The sequence below is a fragment of the Talpa occidentalis genome, unplaced genomic scaffold (genome assembly GCF_014898055.3).
Source record: "Talpa occidentalis isolate TD23 unplaced genomic scaffold, MPIMG_talOcc4v2.1 talOcc4.8, whole genome shotgun sequence".
In the NCBI taxonomy this organism is placed as follows: domain Eukaryota; kingdom Metazoa; phylum Chordata; class Mammalia; order Eulipotyphla; family Talpidae; genus Talpa; species Talpa occidentalis.
Window position 1 is genome coordinate 75,792,424 of NW_023605194.1, and position 25,991 is coordinate 75,818,414.

At 40.0% G+C, this 25,991-nt stretch overlaps 1 protein-coding gene and 1 long non-coding RNA gene across 4 annotated transcripts in view; one reads left to right on the plus strand and one right to left on the minus strand.

Annotated features, from left to right (window-relative positions):
* The window catches only part of LOC119234446 (uncharacterized), a 32,383-nt gene extending 20,284 nt beyond the window's left edge, over window positions 1–12,099 (minus strand). The window contains exons 1-2 of the long non-coding RNA XR_005122617.2: window positions 11,976–12,099; window positions 11,145–11,330 (exon numbers count right to left, since the gene is read on the minus strand). This is a non-coding gene — a long non-coding RNA (uncharacterized LOC119234446). The remainder of the gene's footprint in view (window positions 1–11,144; window positions 11,331–11,975) is intronic.
* KLHL12 (kelch like family member 12) overlaps window positions 11,241–25,991 on the plus strand; it is a 28,534-nt gene continuing 13,783 nt past the window's right edge. The window contains exons 1-5 of one of the 3 annotated variants that reach the window (XM_037497376.2): window positions 11,241–11,337; window positions 13,589–13,828; window positions 18,154–18,307; window positions 19,350–19,567; window positions 25,833–25,982. In XM_037497376.2, the coding sequence (XP_037353273.1) occupies window positions 11,311–11,337; window positions 13,589–13,828; window positions 18,154–18,307; window positions 19,350–19,567; window positions 25,833–25,982 (789 nt within the window). In that variant the 5' untranslated portion in view covers window positions 11,241–11,310. Of the gene's footprint in view, window positions 11,338–11,712; window positions 11,787–12,105; window positions 12,328–13,588; window positions 13,829–18,153; window positions 18,308–19,349; window positions 19,568–25,832; window positions 25,983–25,991 lie in introns of those variants that run through there. The other 2 variants (XM_037497377.1, XM_037497374.2) reach the window with 2 other exon arrangements.

A 25,991-nucleotide genomic window follows, 5' to 3' on the forward strand; every position in this document is an offset into this window, starting at 1 on the left:
GCCAACAAAGGAAACATTTCTCAACCTCGAGTAGTAATCAGGGAGATGTAACTTAAAACCAGAGCGATAAACCATTGCACACCAACCAGACTGGCACACATTAAAAGCTCTGATACTGTGTGTTTGTGCTGGGGTAGGGGGTGGGGAGGGGCGGGGCCTGCACTTCAGCAGGACCACCATGTGGATGGTGGACAAGCGCAGAGCAGATGCACATGTGGCAATGCGGTTCGTGAAGCAACACAGTGATGTATATCTGAACTCCTACAAAAATGCTGGTTTTGCCCCACTACATGGTTTCATAACTCACTCATGGATCACAATTTAGACTCAAAAACACTGCCCGTGAGAAACCTGACTTGTACCCAAAGATCCACTGCAGCTCTGTGGTAGCAGCATTCTGCCAACAAGCCAAATGTCCAAAAGGGTTGAGCAGAAAAATCTTGGTTTATTCCTAGGCTGAAACACTACCAGTGAAAATGACCTCATGGTAATAAGCAACAAAGGGAGGGAAGCAAGTTACTGAAGAATACATCTGCAACTGCATTTATGTGATGTTCAGAAATTTGCAAAACTAATGATAGTTTAAGGATACAAACGGTAAAAACTTTAAAAAGGAAATGTTAATTCAGAAAAATGACTACTACCTCTAAGGGGTAAGAACAGGATGGGAGCAGAAGGGCACGCTGCCTGAGGGTTCCAATACCATGATTATTTTTTCTTGTATATAAGCAATGAGTACTTTATTCAATACCAAACAATCTTCCATTTAAAAAAATATTTCATTGCTGACAACAAACATCACAAACTTGTGACTTCCAGGTTGCAGCATTCACACATGTGTTTTCTTTGGCCTGCACCCTGGGGCCAATCAGCTGCAGCTCAGTAGCAGCCATGACCTTCACGGGCCTTGTGCTTTCCAGCTTTTAAGTCCCTAGATAGCTTGCTTCCCTCACTGGAGTCAGCTGCTTAAGCCCTGGAGGCATCTGCATTTGCAACCACATGTATAGGGCCAGAAAGAAGGGACTACAATGGACCCAACTGCATTTTCTACATGAGGAGATAAAGGAGATTCATAGCAACTGGTGAAACAAAGTGTGTAGGATTCTTCATTTTTTCAGTAGTAGACAGGACCAGAGAAAGAATCTAAGAGGGAATGTTCATTGAGCATCTACTTTATACTTTTGCCTCACTTTTTCTTTTTATCTTTAACCCTGTGAATTAAGTAGCAATCCATTCCACAGATGAAATGGAGTCAGATCTGAATCCAGATTATTCCAATTTAAACCCCTGGTTCTAAAGTCTTGGATCACTTAAAATTTCTTTTCACTCCTGATTTCAGTATTTCCCTTTATCGGAACTGCTGCTTTACCAGAACAACAAATAAATACTAGCTTCTTTCTCTAACTGCAAACTTAAAAGTTGATTCACTTATTCCCTAAATCCAGGCCCTGCTGTATGCTAGGCACTACAGAAGAAGTAAACAACAAAAACAATGATGCGTTGTTGGCAAATAATATCCAAGAAGAATAAAAGCAAGAATCTGACTCTACCCCTTTCTATCAATAAATTTAAGAGACTAATTTATCTTTACCTATACTACATTCATCTTAGATTTAAAATATATAACTTTGGGAACATTGGTAAACTCTTAAATTAGCACAAATGGGTAATACAGTACAAAGAAATTATTGAATGCTAAGTTAGTCCAGTCCTCAGAGAAGATAAAATTAAACGTGCAAGGATTTTATTAGGGGAAATGCTTACATGTAAAGGAAAATAGGAAGGGAGTGAGAGAAGTTTGGGACAGTGTTTAAATGAAGGAAAGGAAAAGTAGAGGAAAGTGTCCTGGACAGTCCTGTAGTCTAAGAAAGTTCGAGTAAAGCTCTTGGTTTGGAGGAGTCCTTGAGCCAAAGTCAGTTAACAAGACTGCCAGGATCTGCTTAATATCTCCGCTATCCCAGTGAGCGGCAGAAGCCACCTCGGGAGGCCTGACTTGGGTCTGGTGCCAATTTAGCTGAGTCTCAAAGCTGCAGCCAGGCCCTGCATTGATTACAGTCAGCAACAGAGAGCCGCATGCTTCTTGTTTACACTCTGCTGGTGTAAAATGCAAAGTATTCGGCCTGGCTGGTGTACAGATCAACATGTCCTCTACGCACTTGATGTAGAGTTACCAGGCAAATTCCCTGTTTTCCCTCACTGAAGCTCTCCAGTAACTGTGAACACCTATAATCACCCTGGGTGTCCAAATCATAAAGACGATATGATATCTAACCTTATCAAGACCCAACTCCAGAATGGACCTAGGAAATTCTGAGTAAGTTTGGGCTGTAAGACTGAGTCAAATATCCCAATGACTGGAAGTATTCTTGTTCTTGTAGGGAAAGGAGTGTCCTCATAACATAAAAACCCAGAACATGCTGGGACTGTAACCCTGAAAAAAAAAAAAACAAAACAGAAGAAGCCTAAACTAGTTGTCTCAGTATGCTGACTTTCTAGTTAGCAGTTTCTTTGTCCTTTATTCTTTGGAAAAGGGGTGGACATAGTTAAACAAAGCCTCTTTTATTAAGCTCCATTTCATATTTGAAAAATTTCTTGATTTAGCAGCCAGGAATTAAGCAATATCATTAAAGTGATATTTTACATCCAGAAAACAAGGGGTGGTTTTTACTTTTTCTTTAAATTGTACATTTTTTAATTCATAAGCTGCAAAGTTCAAAAGGTACAAAAAAGATAATACGAGAAAAATCTCCCTCCAGCACTATCTCCCAACCAACCAGTTTCTCTCTCCAAGGAAACCAGTGTCAATGTTTTATTTTGTATCTTTCTAAATGCTTTATATATATTATATATATATAGTATATAGTGGATATATATACACACACACACACAAATACAAAGAGTTAAGTATTTTCCCAAGCTTATGCAATAGCCAACTACACACAATTTTCACAGATGCATGGTATGAATTGTATGGCTGTACCATACTTTACTGAACCAGTCCTAAGTCATGGACATTAATCGACAACCTTATGCACATAAAATTTTAAATGTATACAAGTATATATGAAGAATAAATTTATAAGAATTGCTCAAAGGATAGCTGCAGTCATAGTTTTCATGAACTTTTCCAAAATGCCCCCATTTGTACCAATCCTGCACTCAATTTTAGATGGGAGATGAAAGGAAAGATGGAATCCGTGTCAAATTAGAAAGCTACCACTCAGCTATCGCTTTATTATCCCTAAAGAATCAAAAGTCCCATAGAAAACAGTATAATCAAACACAGTGGCTTGGACAGTCAGACAAGTTGATCACGCACCCATTGCCCCTTATAAGCCACTAAGATAAATGCTCCAAGATCAATTAGAAGCAAAATTCCCTAAACTGAAGGCTCAGCACCCACGAGCTGGTGGAGTCAGCAGAAGAGGAATAGGAGAGATGAGAACAGCTGAGACTTCTAAGAATACCCTTTGCAATCTCCCTCAGTGTCCAAATACTGGTGACCACAAGTTCCTCCTACTTAATTGTTCTGGAGTGCAGGAAGCTGGGGAGACTCCCTCAGGGTTGATGGTAGTCCCCATTATGATGCAGAGAATGCTGAGGTCAGTGAATTGCAGGGTTCAGAGGATTTACCAGAGAGAGTCTGAAAAGGCCTCTATAGACAATGGACTTGTTGGGGTTTTTTGTTTTTATTTTTTGACCCTTTCTCCTTCCCTTCTGCTTAACTTCAGAAACCTCATTTCATTAGTGCTCACTAGTCCTCATAAGTATTTTGTTTGGCCAATATGTCTGCTATGTAAATGTCCAGTATTTGTCTTTGTCATTCTGCCTTGCTTTACCACACATAATTCCCTTGAACTTCTTCCATTTACTGTAAATGGCAACACTTCCTCTTTCCATGGGACCGGAGAAACTTCCATTGTATGGCTATCCCACATCTTCCGCTGTCAATCCTCTTCTCAGTGGGCACTTGGGTTGTTTCCATGCCCTAGCTAGTATAAACAATGCTGCGATAAACATTGTAGGATGGTTTTAAGTTCTTTAGATGGGCGTCCTGGAGAAGAACTGCTGGGTCATACAGTATTTCCATTTTTAGTGCTTAAGGTAAATCCAGATTGCTCTCCAAAATGGCTACACCATTTTACATTCCCATGAACAGTGTAATAGGTTTCCTCTCTCTGATTCCTCTTCAGATTGTTGTTGGGAATTTTTTAAATGGGTGTCATTCTCACGGGTGCGAAATGATATGTCATTGTGGTTTTGACCTGCATCTCCCTTATTAAAAGCAGTGATGAACATTTTTCCATGTATCTATTCACCTTCTAGATATCCTCTTTGGTGAACTGTCTGTTCACATTTGCTGTCCATTTATTAATTGGGTTGTTTATTGTTAAATTGTACAGGTTTTATATATGTGTGTGTACATATAGATATACAAATATATACGATATTAGCCCCTTGTCAGTTGTGTAATGTGTAAATATTTTCTCCTATTCAATAGGATGTCTTTGTGATCTATGTATATCTTCTTTTGCTATGTAGTTTTTTAATTTTTTATTTCAATTGTTTGTGCTTTTATTTCCCTTGCAGGAGAGAGAGATAGTCTCCAAAAACACTTTTATCATTCCTTCAGAAATGTATCACCAACATTTTCTTCTGTATAGTTTATTGCTTCTGGTCTTAATTCTAAGTCTTTAATTCATTTGGAATTTATTTTTGTGTACTTTTTAAAATTTATTTATTATTTATGCATAAAAGAACTGGGGTGTAGGCCAGAGGTGTGGGGGATGAGAGGATTCACCAGAGACAGAGTGGGGAACAGAACAGGCAGATCTACTGAAATACACTGCTGAGAGGAGCAGCGGGCAAGTTAGGAGAGGTCTGCAGTGCCATGTGGGTCACCCCCCTGGCCAGGGATCAAACTTGTGCTCCAGTGACTGGCAGTAGCTTGATAAGGCTGAGTTTAACCCCTGCACCACCAGGGAGGCCCTTTTTGTGCATTCTTTTACATGTGTCCTTCTAGTTTTCACAGGACCATTTTTTTGTTTGTTTTATTTGTAGATTTGGTTTACATCACTGTTTTAGGGATTATAGGTCCAAACCTCTACAAATGTATGTTTCACAGCATGTCCACCACCAAAGCCCCAATAATGTTCCACCATGTTCCACTGGGCTCCCTTTCCCCTGCTCTTACCCCACCACCCTTTCCTTCTGGTTGTCTCAGTTTTATAATCAAAGCATTTGTTATTGGTTTGGTTTTGTCTGACCCTTTCTTTTGTTTCTCTGCATTCCACATATAAGTGAAACCACCTGGTATTTATCTTTCTTCCTCTGATTAATTTTGCTTAGCATTATCCTCTCATGTTGTCACAAATAGCTATAAATCTTTTTTATAGCTGAGTAGCTTCCCAGTTTGTGTGTGTGTGTGTGTGTGTGTGTACCTACATAAACATTTTTTCTGATCTACTCTATCTTCAGGCACTTAGGGTGTTTCCATAACTTGGCTATTGTAAATAGGGCTGCAATGAACATAGGCGTTTATATATCCCTCCCAATTAGTGATTGTGCATTCTTCAGGTAGATACCTAGAATAGAATTGCTGGGTCATCTGGTACATCTATTTTAAATAGCTTGAGATATTTTAAACTATTTTTCCACAGGGCTCCCAGCAACATTTGTCAAAAGCTCTCCTAGTTGTATGGTTGTGGCTCCTTTATTGTGAATTAATATTAATGTATACATGAATCTACTTCTGGGCTTTCAATTCTCTCTCACTGATCCATGTGTCTATTGTTATGCTAATACAATATTTTAATCACTATTTCTTTGTAACACAATTCAAAATCAGTTAATGTGTTGCTTCTGTTTCCCTCCAATTTTTCTCAGGATTGCTTTTCCTGTTCAAGACCTTTTATGGCTCCATATAAATTCAGTCTTTTTGCTCAACTTCTTTAAAGATATTGTTGATATTGTGGTAAACATAACATTAAAATAGTGTGTTTCTTCTGGTAAAATCGTCATTTTGAATACACTGAGTCTCCCCATCCAAGAGCATGGAATGTCTTTCCATCTCTTTATGTCTTGTTGGTGTCCTTTAATAATACTTTGTAGTTTTCATTGTATAAGTTCTTGATCTCCTTGGATAAGTTAATCCTTAAGTATTTCATTGTTTTAGAAGTAACCATGAATGAAATTATTTTCTATTTTTTCTTTCTCATTCCTTGTACATAAAAATGCAGCATATTTTTGTATGTTGATTTTGCAGGCTGCCACATTGCTATAGTCATTTATCGTTTCAATAGCTTTATGGTGGCGTCTTCAGGATTTTCTATATATAGTATCATATCAGCAGCAAATAATAGTTTTGTTTCTTTTCCAACTTGGATTCCTCTTATTTCCTGTTGTTTTCTGATTGTTATAGCTCAAACCTCTAATACTAAATTAAACTGAAATGGCGACAGTTAGAATCCTTGTATTGTTCCTGGTCTTAAAGGGAAAGTGTTCCATTTTTCACCATTTGATAATGGCCTTTGAATGTTGAGATAGTTTTCTTCTCATTTTGTTTGGAGTTTTTATCATAAATGGATTTTAAATTTTATCAAATGTTTTCCCTACATGTACAGAAATTATCACATGACTTTTATCTTTATTTTTGTTGATAAAGTATATTTTTAATACATTGATTTACACATATTAAACCATCCTTGCACCCCTGAGATAAATACCACTTGACCATGATATATATTTTGTGTATTGATGAATTTGATTTGCTAGCATTTGTTGATAAATATTTGTATAATATTTATCAGGGAGATTGGTCTGTTGTTTTCTTGTGGTGTCTTGATCTTGTTTTGACATTAAGGTAATATCATTGTCAAACGTATTAGGGCACATTCCCTCTTCTTGGATTTTCAGAAATAATTTGAGAAGATGAGCCCAAGATCTATAAAGTTTTGATAAAATTACCCTGTAAAGCCCTGGCCCTGGCTTTGGTTTGGGAGGACATTTTTGTTGCTGTTTTAATTTCTATGATTGTGATTGGTTTTTTCAATTCTTCTGTTTCTTCCTGGTTTAGTCTTGGGAAAACTCTATTCTAGAAATCTATCCATTTCTTCAAGGTTATCAAATTTATTGGCATTAATTTGAGTTTAGAGTAATCTCTTACAATCCCTTGTATATCTGTGCTATTTGTGGTAATTTCTCCTTTCATTTCTTTTAATGTTTTCTCTCTTTTCTTTGTTAGTCTAGGTAGAAGCTTATCAATTTTATCTTCTCAAAAAATCAACTTTTAGTTTCATTGATATTTTGAATGTCCTTTTTTATTTGTATCATTTACTTCTGCTTCTTTATATCCTTTCTTTTACTACCTTTAAATCTGATTTGTTCCTCTTTCTCAAGTTGCTTTACTTAGTCTATGAGGACACATAGTATTATTGTGCTGTTGTCAGTATCTCTCTTTAGTTCTATTAATAATTGTCTTATGTATCTTGGTGCTCCGTCATTTGGTGAATATATATTTATGTTACTTTTATTTTTTTTTAAGATTTATTTATTTATTTATACAAGCACTGGGTACACTCAGAAGTGCAGGAGGATGAGAGAATTCACCAGAGCCAGAGAGGGGAACAGAACAGGCAGACTGACAAAATACACTGCTGAGGGGAGCAGCGGGCGAGATAGGAGAGGTCTGCTGCACCATGTGGGACCCTTGCCAGCGGCTGGGAATCTAACTGGTGCTGCAGAGGCTGCGGGCATCTTCACAGCCCAGTGCTCAACCGCTGCGCCACCAGGGGAGGCCCTCTTTTTTTTTTTTTTAAAGATTTATTTATGCATACAAGAACTGGGGTACAGGCGCAGAGGTGCAGGGGGCAGAGGAGGTGAGAGGATTCACCAGAGACAGAATAGAGAACAGAACAGGCAGATCTACTGAAATACACTGCTAAGGAGAACAGCGGGTGAGACAGAAGAGGTCTGCTGTGCCATGTGGGTAGCTCCCTGGCCGGCCTGAGATCGAACTTGTGCTATAGTGGCTGTGGATTGCTTCATAGTGCTATGCCTAAACCTTCGCGCCACTAGGGAGGTCCTTGTGTTACTTCTTCTTGTGTTCGATCCTTAATCACAATGTTCATCTCGCTTTTTTTAAATTGCAGAGCTATTTTATCTGATATATGTATAGCTATTCCTGAATTTGATTGCCATTTGCTGGTAGGATTGACTTGCAGTCTTTAATGTTAAGTCTGTGTTTGTTTTGTTGGTAAAATGGGTTTCCTGAAAACAACAGAAAGTTGGGCTTTGTTTTGAAATCCATTCCATCACTCCATACCTTTTCTTCCCAAGATTTATTTATTTATGCATTGAAGAACTAGGGGGTAGGCCAGAGGTGCAGCAGGTGAAAGGATTCACCAGAGACAGAGTGGGGAGCAGAACTGGGGGGCAGGTCTACTGAAATACACTGCTAAGGGGAATAGAGGGTAAGACAGGAGAGGTCTGCTGCACCATGTGGGTTAGCCCCCTGGACAGGGATCAAACTCAGGCAGAAGTGGTGATAGCACAGAGACTTAACCCCGAGGCCACCAGGGAGCACCCACTCTATGCCTTCTTAACTAGTGAATTCAAGCCATTTATATTTAAGGTCATTATAGAGATATAAGTGCTAATTGCCATTTTGTTACATTTTAATTTATTTTTAAGTTTGACCTTGTCTTTTTATTTGGACATCTTTTATGTTCTGTTTAGGTTCCATTCCTATTGTTTTATGTGATAACCGTACTGATTTTTGTATGAAGATTATATTGAAGTCACTTATGACGGACTATTTTGGGGTCTGTTGGACTGTCTGATTGCAAACTCATTCTGATGGGCCACATGTTTACTCTTCTCCAAATTGTAATTTAGGTTCAGTTATCTCTTGCCTTTCTTTTTGGTTGTTGTTGCTTTTAAAACTCCTTTAGGGCTACTTTCATGCCTGGCTTGGAGCTGATACATTCTTTTAGTTTCTGCTTTTCAGTGGAACTCCTTATACTTCCTGCTGTCTTGAATGTTAATACTCAAGGTAAAAGATCCTAGACTGGGTATCTTATTCTTTGAGTACTTTAAATAGCAGGACACCAACCTCCTGCCTATAAAGTTTCCATGGTGTTCAAGTCTAATTAATGTTTAGTCTAATTGGTATTCCCTTATAGATTACTCTTTTTTCTCTCCAAACTTTGTCGCTGATTTTCAACAGTTTTATTATAATGTGTCTTGGAGTGTGCAGGTTTAGTTATTATTTGTTTGGAACTCTTTGGGCCTTTTAGATCAGAATGTCTGGTCTATTTCCCACATTGGGATGGTTCTTAGCAATTATTTCTTTTTTTTTTTTTAAGATTTATTTATTTAGGCATACAAGAACTGGGGTACAGGCCAGAGGTGTGGGAGGTGAGAGGATTCACCAAAAACATAGTGGGGAACAGAACAGGCAGACTGACTGAAATACACTGCTGAGGGGAGCAGCGGGGAGTCAGGAGAGGTCCTGCTGCGCCATATGGGTAGCTGCCTGGCCGGCTGGGGATCAAATTCGTGCTGTAGCAGCTGTGGATAGCTTCACAGTGCTATGCTTAACCCCTTGCGCCACCAGATAGGCCCCAGCAATTATTTCTTTAAATAAATTTTCTATGTTTTTCTCTTTTGTTCCCCTTTAGGGGTCCCACCCATACAGATGTTATTTCTCTCTAGGTAATCTCAGAGAGTTATTAACTCTGCTTTTTTTTATTGTTGTTGTTCTCCTCTTTGTTGTTCTATTTGTCTGTTCTCTGCCACTGTGCTTTCAAGTCCACTAATTTTTCCCAAGACTGCATTTGTCTACTCTACTGCTTTCTTTATTATTGTTGTTCTTTCTTCTCTTTGTTGTTCTATTTGTCTGTTCTCTGCCACTGTGCTTTCAAGTCCACTAATTTTTCCCAGGTCTGCATTTGTCTACTCTTAAAGTCCTCCATTTTTTTAAATTTGATTATAGTATTTTTAGGCCACTAGTTCTGGTTGTAGCAGTCTCATATTGTATTGATCTTTGTTTTGCCCTTATTTTACATCATCCATTGTTTTTCTTAATTCAGGAAGCATGGCTCTAACTAAAACCTTAAACCCCTCTTCAGGCATATTCCACAGTTCTGCTGGATTGAGACTTCTTTTGGGGGTGTTTTGCTAGAGCACTTGTAATACACTCTTCTTTCCCTTCATTTTTACTCTTTATCAGATGTAAAAGAGAATTTCCTTTTCTTATCTTAGTAAATTGGCTTTATACTCCCCCTTAAGAAGCTAGGTATAATCTTCAATATTTTACCCAAAATCTTTAGGTGTATATTATTTCATTGACTTCTGCCTTTGCATTTAATTAGATGGTGAAGGCTCTGTTCCTGAGAAGAGGTAATAGGTAGAAGGCATTTAGGACTGTAACACACCAAAGGGTCACTTCCAATGAGCATTAAGGTCTCAAGCTTTCTGCTGCTCAGATACTTGAGTTATGTGTGGGGGATCCATAGTGACCCTCTCCCCTAAGATAACTCTGGTAGTCTCCTGCTAGCCTCAACTTTTAGGCTGCAGTTAAGCACGCTGCAGTGCTGGGTTTTAGCATTATAGTGGAAACAGTGCAAAAAGCCAGGAATTGTTCTCTTCGCTATTCAAGTAAAGGTTTACTCAGGGGAACTTGCTCTTGTTATTAAGGTCTAGGTACTTAAGCCTTGCATTCAGTTTTGGTTTTGGTTTGGCCCACGGTGGAGTGGGGGTGGGGGTGGGGGGTAAGATAAATGATTTGGATATCATAGCCTCAGACTGTAAACAGTAGCCTAGTCTATGAGTACACACTGGTATGTGGCCTGGTTCTCCCTGCTGGTTCAGGTTCCAACTATTCTAGATTGAGAGCCTCAGACAAGCTAGTAAGCATCAGCCTGCAGCCCTACTCCTAGAGTTTGCCAGTAGTACATCTTTCATTCAGCACAGGAATCTGTGCACACCCTTTCCCAGCACAGTGCCAGAACTTCAAAGTCCCCCCTGTGGGCATGGGCAGCCAAGTCAACACTAGAAGGGCTCCATACAGCCACCTCCCCTCCCTCTCCTGAGCTGTAGTGCCGCTATGGGGGCAAATAAAGTTTAATCACAATTTTTCATACCCCTTTCCGCCAGGCTGTTGCTCCTGACGTATGAGGCTGTCATCTGTTTATCTTCGGGGTTGTTATCTTTGCTCCGCCACAATATAGTCGTGACTCTATGGAGGTGGGGAGCCCAGCGTGGTCCCACTAGCACCCTCCTGCTGGACTCTCGGTTGCGGACGAAGAAATGAGATGTTTCCCGAACACCTACCAGGTAAAAACATCTCCCTACTTACAATTTTTATCCTCTTCGGAAGCTGGAGAAAAATCTCAGCCTCACCAACCTCGGAGCTGGACAGCTGTACACCCTGTCCCTCCCTGAGCGACCCAGCCGGCCCTACCTTCCTCTTTCTGGCTTTCTGGAAGTCTACGGAGGCGCAGGACCCGGTACCTGCGGGTCACGTGACGCGGCCTCCACGAGCGAAGCGGCCCGGGCCCGGGAGGGGGCGGTGCTCGGGCTGCATTACGTCATCACGTCGCGCGGCCGCGGGGACTGGAGCCGGCACGTCCACGGTGACGGCTCCAAAGCCTCCGGGTCGGGGCGGCGGCGGCGCTTCGGCTCGTCCTGAGCCGGCTGCTAGCCCCGCGCCCCACCCCGTCTCCCGGGCGGGGGACGCCCCGGCACGGATCACCCCCGCGCGGCCGGGTGGGCTCGGAGCGGAGGTGAGTTGCACGGAGGTGGTAGCAGGCAGCCTTTTCCTTCCTATTTCCCAGCTCCCGCTGGTAACCCTGCCTCCCCACTCCCCCTCCCTACCCCGCGCTGGAATGGAAGAGGCGCTCAGGAGAGCTGGGGAGCCCGGGCCAGGGGGCCATCTGGCGTCGAGCGCCCAACCTCGCCCCCACTACCCCCACCTGGTAATAGAAGCCAACTCTGTTGCTGGTGTTGTCAGGGGAGGAGACCTCCTTTCTTGTTCTTCTCCCACCTGGGATTTAGCCCTTCCAGAATTTGACGCCCCTTCCCCGCCCCACCCCGAATCTTCCGTGGTGGAACCCCTCTATTTGGATGTTAACGGAAGTTCTAGAATAGATCATCTCAGAAAGGTGAGGGTCTTAGAGGATGTGGCTGAGACTTTGCCTGATGAAGCAGGAATTCCCCAAGGAAGATGACCATCCTGCGATAGGGCCACTGTCATTTTTTGATACGGAAACCTTAAGACCCAGTCTTAGGCTGAACCCTGTGTTAACGCCCCAGAAGATCTTCAGAGTAAATGGACCTTTATTCAGACGTTTCTTGCATCTCCGGAGTTTTAAAACTAAGTTGACTTTAGGAAAATTTTTTCTGAAAAACATCATTTACTTGGATGAATCACCTCCTTTTCTGTAAAATAGATGTCACACAGTTGGTGGGGTTATCTAGGGTGCTTATGAAATAATATGCAAACTATAAACAGAAGTAGATCAAAATTAGAGTCTCGATTTTGCTATTCAAAAGTTATGGTTGTGAGTCGTGGACTCTTGAAGACCAATTTGATTTTTTTTTCTTGGACCATTTCTAAAAGTTTTGGGTTCCAAATAATATAGACGCTCAAAACCACCCCCATTTCATTCCCCAGAAATTGTTCTTGGAGCCAAAAAAAAAAAAAGTAACGCGGATAAAGCTTATCAAGTCAAGAAAATAATATATTGATTTACTGACATATAATCTCTTACTGAGTTAATTGAATGCCACTAACTATAGTAGTAAAATTAGTAGAGGAATGAATTTTGACAGGTTTCTATCCTAGTAAGACTGTGTCATTATAAAAAAATTACCAATATTGATTTGTTAACTTTGATAGTCAATTACTAATAATATAGAGTAGGAAAGCCCTTCTGTAGAAGAGCTTCAGTAACTTAATCAAATGGAAGTTTGTAGATAGCTGGTTTCCATCATTCATTGTAGGTATTTGCCCTCGCTTGAGGTTTAATTTTAAAAAGAAATCCAGATGTCTTTGGAAGCCATCATAATTCTTTGCATACTGATTTAGAAAAAGCTCATTTTCACTCACTTGGCCTCTCTTGCTCTAAGTTAAATACACAATTTTTATTTTCTTGCATTGAATTACTAAACATGGTTTGTACACCTGCTAGGATAGAAAAATATGTAAACCAGGATTCCCACCCTCTAAATATCTACCTACTTAATCTACTTATGGGTATTAAGTAATAGTGATATACCTTTAAGAAATTTTAGATTTGAGACAACGGCCTTGTGAAGATATGCAAGATATGTACAGTTTCTACTTACAGTACAGTAAAGTATTGATTGTAACAAATGTCAAGTGGTAAAAGCAGTCAGTATCAGAATTCAGAGGAAAAGGAGATCATTTTTACTTGAAATAGTGACTAGATTGTGGTGATAATTCCAAGAACAAGAATACCGTCTGCTAGTCCATGTTTCGGTCTGAGGAAACCTTAATTTGTAAAACTAATCAATTATGTTCAGTTTCCCCAGCCCTTTATATATGTTCATGTTTCTCTTGCAGTTTCAGAGTCCAAGGACTACTTTCATTCTTTCTCCATATTGCTTGATGGGAGGCATTATGGCCCCCAAAGACATAATGACAAATACTCACGCTAAATCCATCCTCAATTCAATGAACTCCCTCAGGAAGAGCAATACCCTCTGTGATGTGACATTGAGAGTAGAGCAGAAAGACTTCCCTGCCCACCGGATTGTGCTGGCTGCCTGCAGTGATTACTTCTGTGCCATGTTCACTAGTGAGGTAAGTGCTAGGCCATCTCCTCACATGTAACTAGTACTGAATAAAATAATCGAAGTTTGATATGACTGGATATCTATAATATGGTGGCTAACTGCACATACTGGATAAGATCTGCCACCTGACTATACCTTAGTTTCCTCATCTCTAAATTTAAAAAAATATAAAGTAGCATGTAGTTATTGTGATAATTATATAAGAAGTGCTTAGAACTTCTAGCATGTAGTCTAGCATGCTTCTGTCTAGCATGTCATAAAACACTAATGCTAGCTGTTGGATTTTGCTTATTGTTTTCTTAAATTTGTTTTCCTAATTTTGTCCTAAAGTTTCATACTTTCAAGTGAATACCAGGGAGATAGGGAAGAGGGGAAGGAAACAAAAGTGGGTATTAGCCCTCACCCCACTCCTAATAATATGTGAAGAAAGTCAGTATTCATTCTACTAATGTGGATTTTAGAGTAAGTGAAGTGAGAGCAAGAGGACTTAACAGATGATTGTGTAAGAATATGGAATATAACTTGGAAGAAGATGCTGCCTTTGGAGTATAGGCAGTTAGCAAAGGGAGCTGGGGAAAGACTGGCTTGACAAGAGAGAAGGTAGTGCTCATGAAGTATTAAAAAGGACCATTGCAGTAATTGCCTGGCAAAACACTTGAAATGTGGAGTGAAGTTGTTGAGTGTGTTGTGAGTTACTCTTAGAGAGCCGTGCAGAAGAGAGCTTTACAGCTGTTTACTTTCCAAGATCTCAAGTCTGATTTTCAAAATAGATTTAAATTATTTTGACTTTTAAAAAATTTGAACTGATGAATACATCAGCTTTTATTATATTTATTATATTTATTATACATTTTGATGTATGCCTGAAACATTTCATTATGGTAACACATAAAAAGAATTTTCTTTTAACTATCAGTATTTTCTTTAGTTAGTCCCATCACCTTAGTGACTGTGTTGCTTACTGGAACGCAATAGGAAAGGTGGTATCATAGTAATGACAATAACTACCCTTCATGGGCCAGGTCCATGCTAGGTGATCACTAGGTCTCACTCACCATAGAGGTCAATGTTACCATCTCATTTATAAACGAAGAAACAGGGTCATCGATATTAAATGACAGCTTAACATCACATCACTTGTAAATAGTAGAGATGGCATTTAATCCTAAATTCTCTGACTCTAAAGCTCAAGCACCTTTTAACTACTTTACTCCGCAGCCTCTGAAGTGTGGGTTTTTAAGTTCTGTAATCTCATTTTAAATGCAGTGCTCACTCACACAGCCAGTAAGAAAAACATGGAAACCTGAGAGATTGTTCAGCTACTCCAGGCTAATTCTAAAATGAGCTTGTGTAATATAACATTACAGACCCCTATTCTATATTGCCCTGCACAAGAGGATGTGAAGCAATTGGCATTTAACTGAGGAAGGAGAGTGTCACCAGGCAGCTGCTGAACTTGAAATAATAATGGACTGGGGCTGCCTACTGCTAATTATATACTTTGTATCCTAATCTTTGTCAGCTTGAAGAAAATTTTTTCTACACATTATCAGAAATTAATGTGGACTTTTTAAAAAGAATTCTCTTTCATTCTTTTTTCCTCATCAGTCTTTCTTTAAAAACTGGCATCAGGGCCTCCCTGGTGGTGCAAGGGTTTAAGCACCACACTATGAATCAGTCGCAGCCTCTGCAGCACAAGTTCGATCCCCGGCCAGGGAGAAACCCACATGGTGAGGCAGACCTCTCCTGACTCGCCCGCTGCTCCCCTCAGCAGTGTATTTCAGCCAATCTGCCTGTTCTGTTCCCCACTCTGTCTCTGGTGAATCCTCTCACCCCCCACACCTCTGGCCTGTACCCCAGCTCTTTTATGCATAAATAAATAAAAATAAAAAAAATTTTTTAAAAGTATGTCTTCAAAAAAAAAAACTGAGGGCATGCCCGGTGGCGCAGCAGTTGAGCGCTGGGCTGCGAAGCTGCCCGCAGCCTCTGCAGCGCCGGTTCGATCCCTGGCTGCTCCCCGGCCACCAGAGGAGGGTCCTGCATGGCGCGCAGACCTCTCCTGCCGCCCACTGCTCCCCTCAGCAGTGTACTTCGGTCCTTCTGCCTGTTCTGCTCCCCACTCTGGCTCTGGTGAATTCTCTCACCTTCCTGCGCTTCTGACTATACCCAGTGCTTGTATAAATAAATAAATAAATCTTTAAAAAAATAAAAAAACAACTGACATCAGATAAGAAAATGCCAGATGATTTTGTCTGTAAGACTAAGCATCCAGAAACCTGAATTCTTGGCTCAGTTCTCTTAATTCTTTGTGACCCTAGCAATCTTCTAACTACTGAGTTGATCTATAAAATAAAGTGATTGAACTAGATGGTTTCATTGTTCTCTTCCAGCCCTGAAATGCTTCTCAAATGTGACCCAAATTGAAAGTTCAGGACTGAGGCAAGAAGACCTGAGTTTTATCTGTCTCTTACTAGTTAAGTGACATAATTAAGTCACATAATTTCTTTGAACTTTAGATCCTTTATCTCTTAAATGACAATAGTATTACACCTGACTACTTTACTAGGTTGCTATGGGAATCAGATGAAATAATAGTAAATGAAAAGCTCTCAAAACTGAAAAATTTTAAAACAAAATAAAAATGTGCAATGGTACTATAATTATTCTAAGTTATTACATAGTGACTAATGGGAATATAATTTATTGAATGAGAAACTTCTATAATAAATGTACTTTTTTGTAAATAGTTACACTATCAAATGTAAGTAAAATGTTTTTCCAAAATAATGTACTAGTGACTTTTTTTAAATGTTGGGGATTGATTTTGTTCCTGGCTTTGGTGGAAAATACTTTTTGATTCTTCTGGACTAATGGAGGGATCAAAAATGATACAGATGTTTAGTTCATAGTGGAGTTACAATATAGTTTTGTGAGTAAATGAATTTCTAAACTAAGGTTAAGGTCTAGTAAAATTTTAATAATGTAATCAATTTAAAGATAGTTTATTGGGACCTCCCTGGTGGCTCAAGGGGTTAAGTCTCAGCACTGTGAAGCTATCAGCAGCCATTGCAGCACAGAGTTTGAGCCCCAGCCAGGGAGCTAACCCACATTGCGTAGCAGACCTCTCCTGTCTTGCCAGCTGTTCCCTCTTCAGTGTATTTCAGTCAGTCTGCCTGTTCTGCTCCCCACTCTGTCTCTGGTGAATCCTCTCACCCTTCCCCCCGCCCCCACACCTCTAGCCTACATCCCAGCTCTTGTATGCATAAATAAATAAAATAAATCTTAAAAACATATGTATATAGTTTATTATCCTGTAAAATTGGAGATTTTCACCCTTAGCTAAACAATTTTCTATGATTATCTGGCCTCATCAATACAACTCCAAGGAGAGAGAGACACACACACACACTTACTCACACTCATATGCAGTTACATATATATACACATATACATATGTATATGTTGAGTCATCCCAGCTAAACAATTTGTTATATTCAGACAGTATTACAGCAGAAGCCCTTGGAGGATGACCTGCATGTTGCTTTTTATCACCACCAAGGTTAGTCTAAGGATAGATAAGACAGTGCTAGGTAGTCCTAGGGAGTCTGCAGCTGTGACCCACACAATCCTCATGCATGACATTTCATTGAAATTTTGTGGGGTTTATTTATTTATTTTTTTACAGAGGCATGTTTTATTTATTTGTTTGTATTGCCTGTTTTGTTTATACATGCACTGGGTACAGTAAGAAGCGCAAGAGGGCGAGAGAATTCACCAGAGCCAGAGCAGGGAGCAGAGCAGGCAGAAGGACCGAAGTACACTGCTGAGGGGAGCAGCGGGCGGCAGGAGAGGTCTGCGCGCCATGTGGGATCCTCCTCCGGTGGCCGGGGAGCAGCCGGGGATCGAACCAGCTCCGCAGAGACCGCGGGCAGCTTCGCAACCCAGCGCTCAACCGCTGCGCCACAGGGGAGGCCCTTGTGTTTTTTTTAAAAAAGCTCATAGTCTCTAGTGGTATATTCATGGAACTTTTGCGCTCTATTTGGCAATACATTTCTTTGTAATATGAAAGAGGTGTTTTAAATTATTTACTAATAAAATTGATATTCAAGGAAAATGTCACCTCATTGTGTGCTCTGGAACTACATATATAGTTCCCTCATTTGAAAACTGCAAATATCTACCATATTTGTTTTATAAAAATCAAACACCATGTTTTTTTTAAAGATGTGTATCCAATTAACATTTAATATCTCTCAAGCTTTTAGATATGAGATTCTACCTTTATCCCATGAAATTATAACCACCATAATTTCTTACCCTTTGAATTTTCAGCTTTCTGAGAAGGGGAAACCTTTTGTTGATATCCAAGGTTTAACTGCCTCCACCATGGAAATCCTGCTGGACTTTGTGTACACAGAAACAGTACATGTAACAGTGGAGAATGTACAAGAACTGCTCCCTGCAGCCTGTCTGCTCCAGCTGAAAGGTACATGTGTTAAAGTTCTATTGGTGTCCTGTAGCCCTCGAAATATTTAAATTAGTGATATAAACTTAATCATAAAAATTATGGAGAGAGAACGTGGAGGCTCATTTATACTGGTAGCACAGATGATCACATTTCAATCTCAGTATAAAGGAACTTCTCCAAATGTATCTGTTGGTGCTTTAGAAGAGAGCATTTACTCTTTTTCTGTTTTTATAAAAATGGAAGAAAGGAATAATAGATGCACTTTTTACATATATGTACACACTAGTCCTGCAAGGGAGCACAGAAACTGATATGCATTGCCTCAGGGAAGGGAACTAGATGGCCAGGTGGGGAGGGGGTTTGGGAGACCATTCATGGTAAACCCTTTTTCAACTTTACATTTTGGAGCCATATAAATTATCTATTAAAAATTTAAATTGACACACAAAAATGAAAGAATAAAGTTTTCACAGGTTTAGATGATGGTCCCTGGACTCTCAGTTCCCACTCTGTCTTAACCTCCCATTGTATTTCTGTAATTTTTAGCTTTTATATGCACCTTTTCAGTTTTTAATACATGAGGGAAAGTGTGAAACTTTTTGCATGAATGCACAATTATAAAAGTAAGTTTCTGCTCTGAATTTTTCAATTAGAGAAATAAGAGATTGTTATTCTTAGTATCTTGTTTTTCCTTCACTGTCATATTTTAGTCAAGTTTTATGTAAAGTAGAAACTTAGGTACATTACATTATACTAAGTTATAATTGGTTTTATAGCTTGATTGCCAAGACTATTTTAGGCTTTTCTGTTTGTGTCACTGTCCATGGAGGCAGTATATCTCACTATGCTTGTTTTCAAGCTGAAGCAGGGACAGGGTAGGGACTTTGCTAAAGGTCGCAGAGCATGTAACACAGAAATGGGATATGAATTCCTTAAGCATAGAATTTCTAATCTAATTCTTCCTCTGATGTAGCTTCCTCTAATGTCAGGATCCAAGAATATAGATCATTTCACGTCTGGCCAATATCCTGAAGCAGTCACTGTTTTGTATTTGTCCCAGGTGTGAAGCAAGCCTGCTGTGAATTCCTAGAAAGTCAGCTGGACCCTTCTAATTGTCTGGGCATCAGGGATTTTGCTGAAACTCACAATTGTGTTGACCTGATGCAAGCAGCTGAGGTTTTTAGCCAGAAGCATTTTCCTGAAGTGGTACAGCATGAAGAATTCATTCTTCTAAGTCAAGGAGAAGTGGAAAAATTAATCAAGTGTGATGAAATCCAGGTACAGACTTGGCTTGCTCTTATAGTTTCTTCAAGACTGGACTATTACAAAACTTGCAGAAAGCAAGGCGGAGTTACTGTGTTTCTACAGCAGAACTTCTTAATTAAGTGTCTATATTAACTGCAGAGGTTTTTTAACCCTCTGAAATGGTATGCCATGTTGTTTGTTTGTTTGTTTGTTTATGGAGGAGGGAGTTTATACTCTCCTCAGTGAAATATGTGATCCCAATGGTTAAGAATCACCATTAAACTGTAGAATAAGGAGAAATTGAAGCAGAACACTTTCTACTTTAGTAGGATAGTTTCTGTAGAAACTTCTCTATTACCTAATCACTCTTTTACAAACTTTTGTTGAGAATATCTACCATGTAACAATCACTATGCCAGGTGATATGGATCTAAAAGTGAGTAAGGTACAATTCCTGTTTTCAGAGGATTCACAGAATAGTGGTGGAGACAGACATAAAGACTAAAATTATTATAGTAGAGTATGATGAGAATAATCAATCTAGTCAAAGTATGGAAATTATATATAAGAAATAAGAGTAAACCTTTGCCAAGGCATGGATCATAAAGGTTGGTGATGGTAAGCAGGAATCAGATCATAAGTATTTTATGGGTGTATGAGGGGGTCAAAGGAAGGAACTTATGAACTGGATGTTAAAGTAGTAGTTCTTCATCTAGCAGAGAGGAATTGTGCCTGGACAGGCATTCACCAGCTTAACACCATAAGAAGAATCTTAGTAATTTTAAATCATAGTACCAATAGTTGAGCAATAGTTTTGTTGCATATAGGTTAGTGTAGGCTAACAATTTGAGTAAGAAGTCCAGTAGATAAATGAACCAATAGTAAATGGTGAGTGTTAGTTGTTTACTATTATGTGCTATTGAAGCCCATAGCATTAATCTCCAGTGGTCCAATTCTTTTTTTTTTATTTATTTATACAAGCACTGGGTACAGTCAGAAGCGCGGGAGGGTGAGAGAATTCACCAGAGCCAAAGCAGGGAACAGAACAGGCAGACTGACGAAATACACTGCTGAGGGGAGCAGTGGGCGCAGCAGAAGAGGTCTGCGAACCATGTGGGACCCTTGCCTGGCGACCAGTGATCGAACCAGCTCTGTAGAGGCAGCGGGCAGCTTCGCAACCCAGCACTCAACCGCTGCACCACCAGGGGAGGCCGCCAGTAGTCCAATTCTTTAACATAGTTAGTCACTTCTAGAAAATACTTAGCAGAGCCAAGTGATAAAAGCCCACTCATTGGGTTTTATTTCCCCAGTTAGGAGAAATTCAATTCTCCAGAAAGACTGTGTGTCCTCCCTGCGCCCCCCCCCCATTATTGTTCCTCAGAAAATAATAAAGAATTAATTTTAAATTGATGGATTCGCAGAGGTTAGTGGCACCTATACATGTGCACCTCAGATTAAGCTAGGAATATTGGAAAGAATCAAAGTTTGATTAATTTTTCTAAGTGCAATGGAAGGAATTTGTTACTTAAAGAGGTCCTTGAATATATTTTTATAAACCAAATGATCAGTCTCTGAGTTGTTTTGTTAAAGCTATGATCATTATGTAAAATAACATGTCTTAAATATATATTTTTTTAAAAAGATTTATATATTTATGCATATAAGAACTGGGTTACGGGCCAGAGGTGCTGGGGGTGAGAGGATTCACCAAAAACAGAGTGGGGTGGGCCTCCCCTGGTGGCGCAGCGGTTGAGCGCTGGGCTTCGAGGCTGCCCACAGCCTCTACAGCACCGGTTCAATCCCCAGCCCCTGGCGAGGGTCCCACATGGCGCGCAGACTTCTCCTGCCACGCCTGTTGCTCCCCTCAGCAGTGTGCTTCATCAGTCTGCCTGTTCTGTGCCCCGCTCTGGTGAATTCTCTCACCCTCCTGCGCTTCTGACTGTGCCCAGTGCTTTTACAAATAGATAAATAAATCTAAAAAAAAACCAGAGTGGAGTATAGAACAGGCAGCCTGACTGAAATACACTGCTGAGGGGAGCAGCGGGTGAGACAGGAGAGGTCTGCTGCACCATGTGGGTAGCTCCCTGACGGAGGATGGAACTCATGCTTCAGAGGCTGCCAATAGCTTCACAGTCCTGTGCTGAACCCCTTGCACCACCAGGGAGGCCCATTTGAATATATTTCTTTTTTTTTAAAAAAAGATTTTTTTATTTATGCATATAAGAACCGGGGTACAGGGGCCTCCCTGGTGGCGCAGGGGTTAAGACACAACCTATGAAGCAATCCACAGCCACTGCAGCACAAGTTCAATTCCCGGTCGGCCAGGGAAAAACCCACATGGCGGGACAGACCTCTCCTGTCTCACCCGCTGCTCCCCTCAGCAGTGTATTTCATCAGTGTGCCTGTTCTGTTCCCTGCTCTGTCTGATGAATCCTCTCACCCCCGCATCTCTGGCCTATACCCCAATTCTTGTATAAAAATAAATAAATCTTTAAAAAAAAAGGAACTGGGGTACAGGCCAGAGGTCTTGGGGGTGAGAGGATTCACCAGAGATGGAGCGGGGAACAGAACAGGCAGACTAACCAAAATACACTGCTGAGGGGAGCAGTGGGTGAGACAGGTGAGGTCTGCTGCGCAATGTGGGTTGCTCCCTGGCAGGCCGGGGATCGAACTTGTGCTGCAGAGGCTTCGGATTGTTTCATAGTGTGGTGCTTAACCCCTTGCACCACCAGGGAGGCCCCCCCATTTGAATATATTTAGTATCAAATTTTAGCCAACCTTTTCTTTGTGCCTTTCCCTGCTAACTTTTCAAAGGGAATATTGAGGACACACTTGTGACACTTCCCTACTAAAGAGAAGTTATTTTCCAGTTTGTTATGATGTTTCATATCAACCCAGAAAAGCTGCTGTTACAAATACTGCTTGGCCAAGTATTTGCTAAAGTTCTGTTCTCATACTCCTGGTGTGGGACATCGTGTCTTTGTGCTGTACTTTGCCAGGTATGGCTGAAAGACACATTCTTCAGATTTGGAAACTAGTAATTTGGTAGACTGTGTCCATACATTAGGAAACATAGCAAAGAGTATGAGCACTACAGCTTGAAGTTTACTGCATATAATAATAAAACAACTAACACTCAGCATTTACCATGGGTTCATTTACCAACTATTGAGCATTTATTGTGTGCTCAAAATAGTTCCAAGTGCTGAGAATCCAGGTGTGAAAACAGACAAAATCCCTGTAGTCTAAAGTCTCCATTCTAATGGCACTATTCTTGGTGTTTTTAATCTTATATAATTCTCGAAACTGTCCCATTTTTCAGAGGTGGAAACTAAGACTTCCACCAGCTTTTATACCTGGGCATTCTGGCTTCAGCGTCTGTTTTCTGAACCACTAAAACTGTGAGTTAGTCACCTAGTTAGTTTGTTTCTATTTAACCAGGAAGCACTCACAGAAGTCATTTAATTTTAGGACTCTGTGGACTCGGGAATAAAATTAGAGGGAAGAAAAAGCACAAATAACAAACCTGTGTATTCAGAAGCTGAGATGAAAATAGTCTGAGAATTCTTATGTAGTCTTTCTTTAGTGTCTGTCAAAACTGGCCTTTGCTTTTTTTCTGTTCCACATACCAGCCCCAGAAATAGGAGCCAGATGTCTGCCACTCTGTTGCTAACTAACGCTTCCTCTCATTATATGAAACAGTAATAATTAAATCAATAGGAAGCAATATATCATATTGGTTAAAACAGCTTGGACTTTAGAATGTGGGTTTTAGATTTGTCTGGGTGACATGTGTTACTTAACCATTAATCTTTAGTTTCCTGTTCTATAAATGTAGATAATATTAGTATTTAGTACATAGGGTTGTTTTGAGCATTAAATAAGAATGCCAGTGGCTGATACTTGAATTCTCTATAAAAGTTTATTATGGAGGAATTTTTCTCCATGGTGAAGCATTAATATTGGTGGGGTTTTTTTTTCTCCCAGTTTAACTGTTTCTTTTTCTTTTTCTTTTTTTTTTTAAAGATTTATTGATTTATTTATGCAGACACTGGGTACAGTTAGAAGCTCGGGAGGGTAAGCGAATTCACCAGAACCAGAGCGGGGAACAGAACAGGCAGAGTGATGAAATACACTGCTGAGGGGAGCAGTGGGCGGCAGGAGAGGTCTGAGCGCCATGTGGGACCCTCACCGGTGGCCAGGGATAGAACCGGTGCTGCAGAGCTTCGCAACCCAGCGCTCAACCGCTGCGCCACCAGGGGAGGCCCCCCCAGTTCAACTGTTTCTCTGCAATTCTGTCTTCAATAAGATCAAAGATCTTTGCTCATGACTGAAAAACCCCATCTTTAAATCTTTAAACTTGAATGTGTCAGAATCTGGCATGCAGCTGTTTAAAACTATCAGTATGTCATCCTCATCATTAGCAAAAATTTGTTTAAAAAATCATGGACTCTTCTGCAACCTTCCCTGAATCTACTTCATCAAGTAGGCTGGGTTAGTTTGACCTCAAGAATATGTCTCCAGTGCATATATTTCTATTACCACCATCACAGCTATCATCTAAGCACCAGCACCTTTTGCCTAATGTACCAGAGTACAGAGTAGCCTCTAACTTGCAGGTCTTAGCCCCTCTAAACTGTTCTACCTATGATAGTCACTGTGATCATCACAAAACAGACATATAATAATTTCACTAGTCTGCTTGACACCTTTTATGATTTCCATTTGCCACTAGAGTAATACCTAGTTTCTAATGCTCTCTGTGATTTGGCCCTTCTTATCCTCTTTAGCTTCATCTTTTACCACTCTCATTCATTTCACTACAGCAGCCTTCTGTCTCTTCTGAAGCTGCTAATTCTTTCTTACTCTAGGACAGTGCTGTCCAGTAGAATATTCTGTAAAGATGGAAAGGACCTATATCCAGATTGCTAGCCACCAGTCATATGTGGCTATTGAGCACCTAAAATGTGACTAATGTGACTAAGAAGCTGAATTTTTATTTAATTTCAGTTAATGTAAATAAACACACGTGGGTCATGACTACCATATTGGATCATGTGGCTATCTTCTGTTGGAATCTCACTGCACATAATAATAAAATAGTAACACTCAACATTTACTATTGGTTCATTTATCAGATATTTACTGAGCACTTACTATATGCCCGAAATAATTCCAAGTGCTGGGGATCTTCTGTCTGTCCTGGAGTCTGCTCTTCTTAGTCTCCCTAACTAGTTGCTTCTCATCCATCATAAGTCAGTCTTTTGCTTCTGCAGGAAGACCTCCCCTCACCCATGAATATAAATTAGGAAATCTCATGTTATTCCATCTCAGAACCTCTGTACTTTACTCACGATAGTATACAGTGGAAATTGGATTGTTCATTTTTCCAGTTTAACAATTACTTCTCCAATTAAGAGCGAGGTTCATATCTGATTTGTTCACCATTGTATAAATAACAGCCTCTAGCATAATGCTGGCACTTAGTATGTATTCAATTAATCCATCAAATAAATGAACTTTCTAAAACATTTTCTATATTCTCATTTCTTGGAAAAAGTTCACAGTATGGTTTCTTTAGTCACAGTCATACTGTGAAAGCTATCTCTCAGAACAGATGCATTCTGGGGGCTGGTAAAAGGGACACTGTACCTATACTTTGGTGTCTGTCTTTGGGACGTCCTGGGTGTTATTATACCTAGTGCTTTTTCAGGAGTATAATGTAGGTTTTTTTATGATGTGTCTTACTTTATCCAGTTTTTCATATATAAATTTAGAACTAAATTCTTCAAATGATTAATTATAGATAATTTCAAATAGCACAGTGCCTAATACATAGCAGTTGCTCAAATACTAAAGAAAAATGCTTTGAAAATGGCAACACTCCATATGACAATGTGAAGCAATTCCTGGGGTGGAGGCATTGAGGAACATACCTGGACATCATGCGACAGCACTTATGAATACAAGTTGTTATCACTAGGGCAACAGATCCTCTTTCCCCCATAAAGTTTCATAAATGACCCAAAAAAAATTTCAGGATGGAGAAGGGCATTGAGGTAAAAACTAACTTGCGACTGATGGTTTCTCAGGCACTACCAATCTTCTTAGTTTATTTTTATCTGGTTTAACTATAAATCTTTTCCTAATCTTAGTAAGTTGTATTTGAAAAGATTGTTTTCCCATGAGCCTACCTATTTCTGGTAATGGTGGCAGGGGATGGGGAGGAAGAAGGAGAAAATAGCCATGATTGCTTTTTGAGGTTGAGAGATCCCTAATGTATGAGTATAATTTACAGGTGGATTCTGAAGAGCCAGTTTTTGAGGCTGTCATCAACTGGGTGAAGCATGCCAAGAAGGAACGAGAAGAATCCTTACCTGACCTGCTGCAGTATGTCCGAATGCCCCTGCTGACTCCCAGGTACATCACGGATGTAATCGATGCTGAGGTAAGTCAT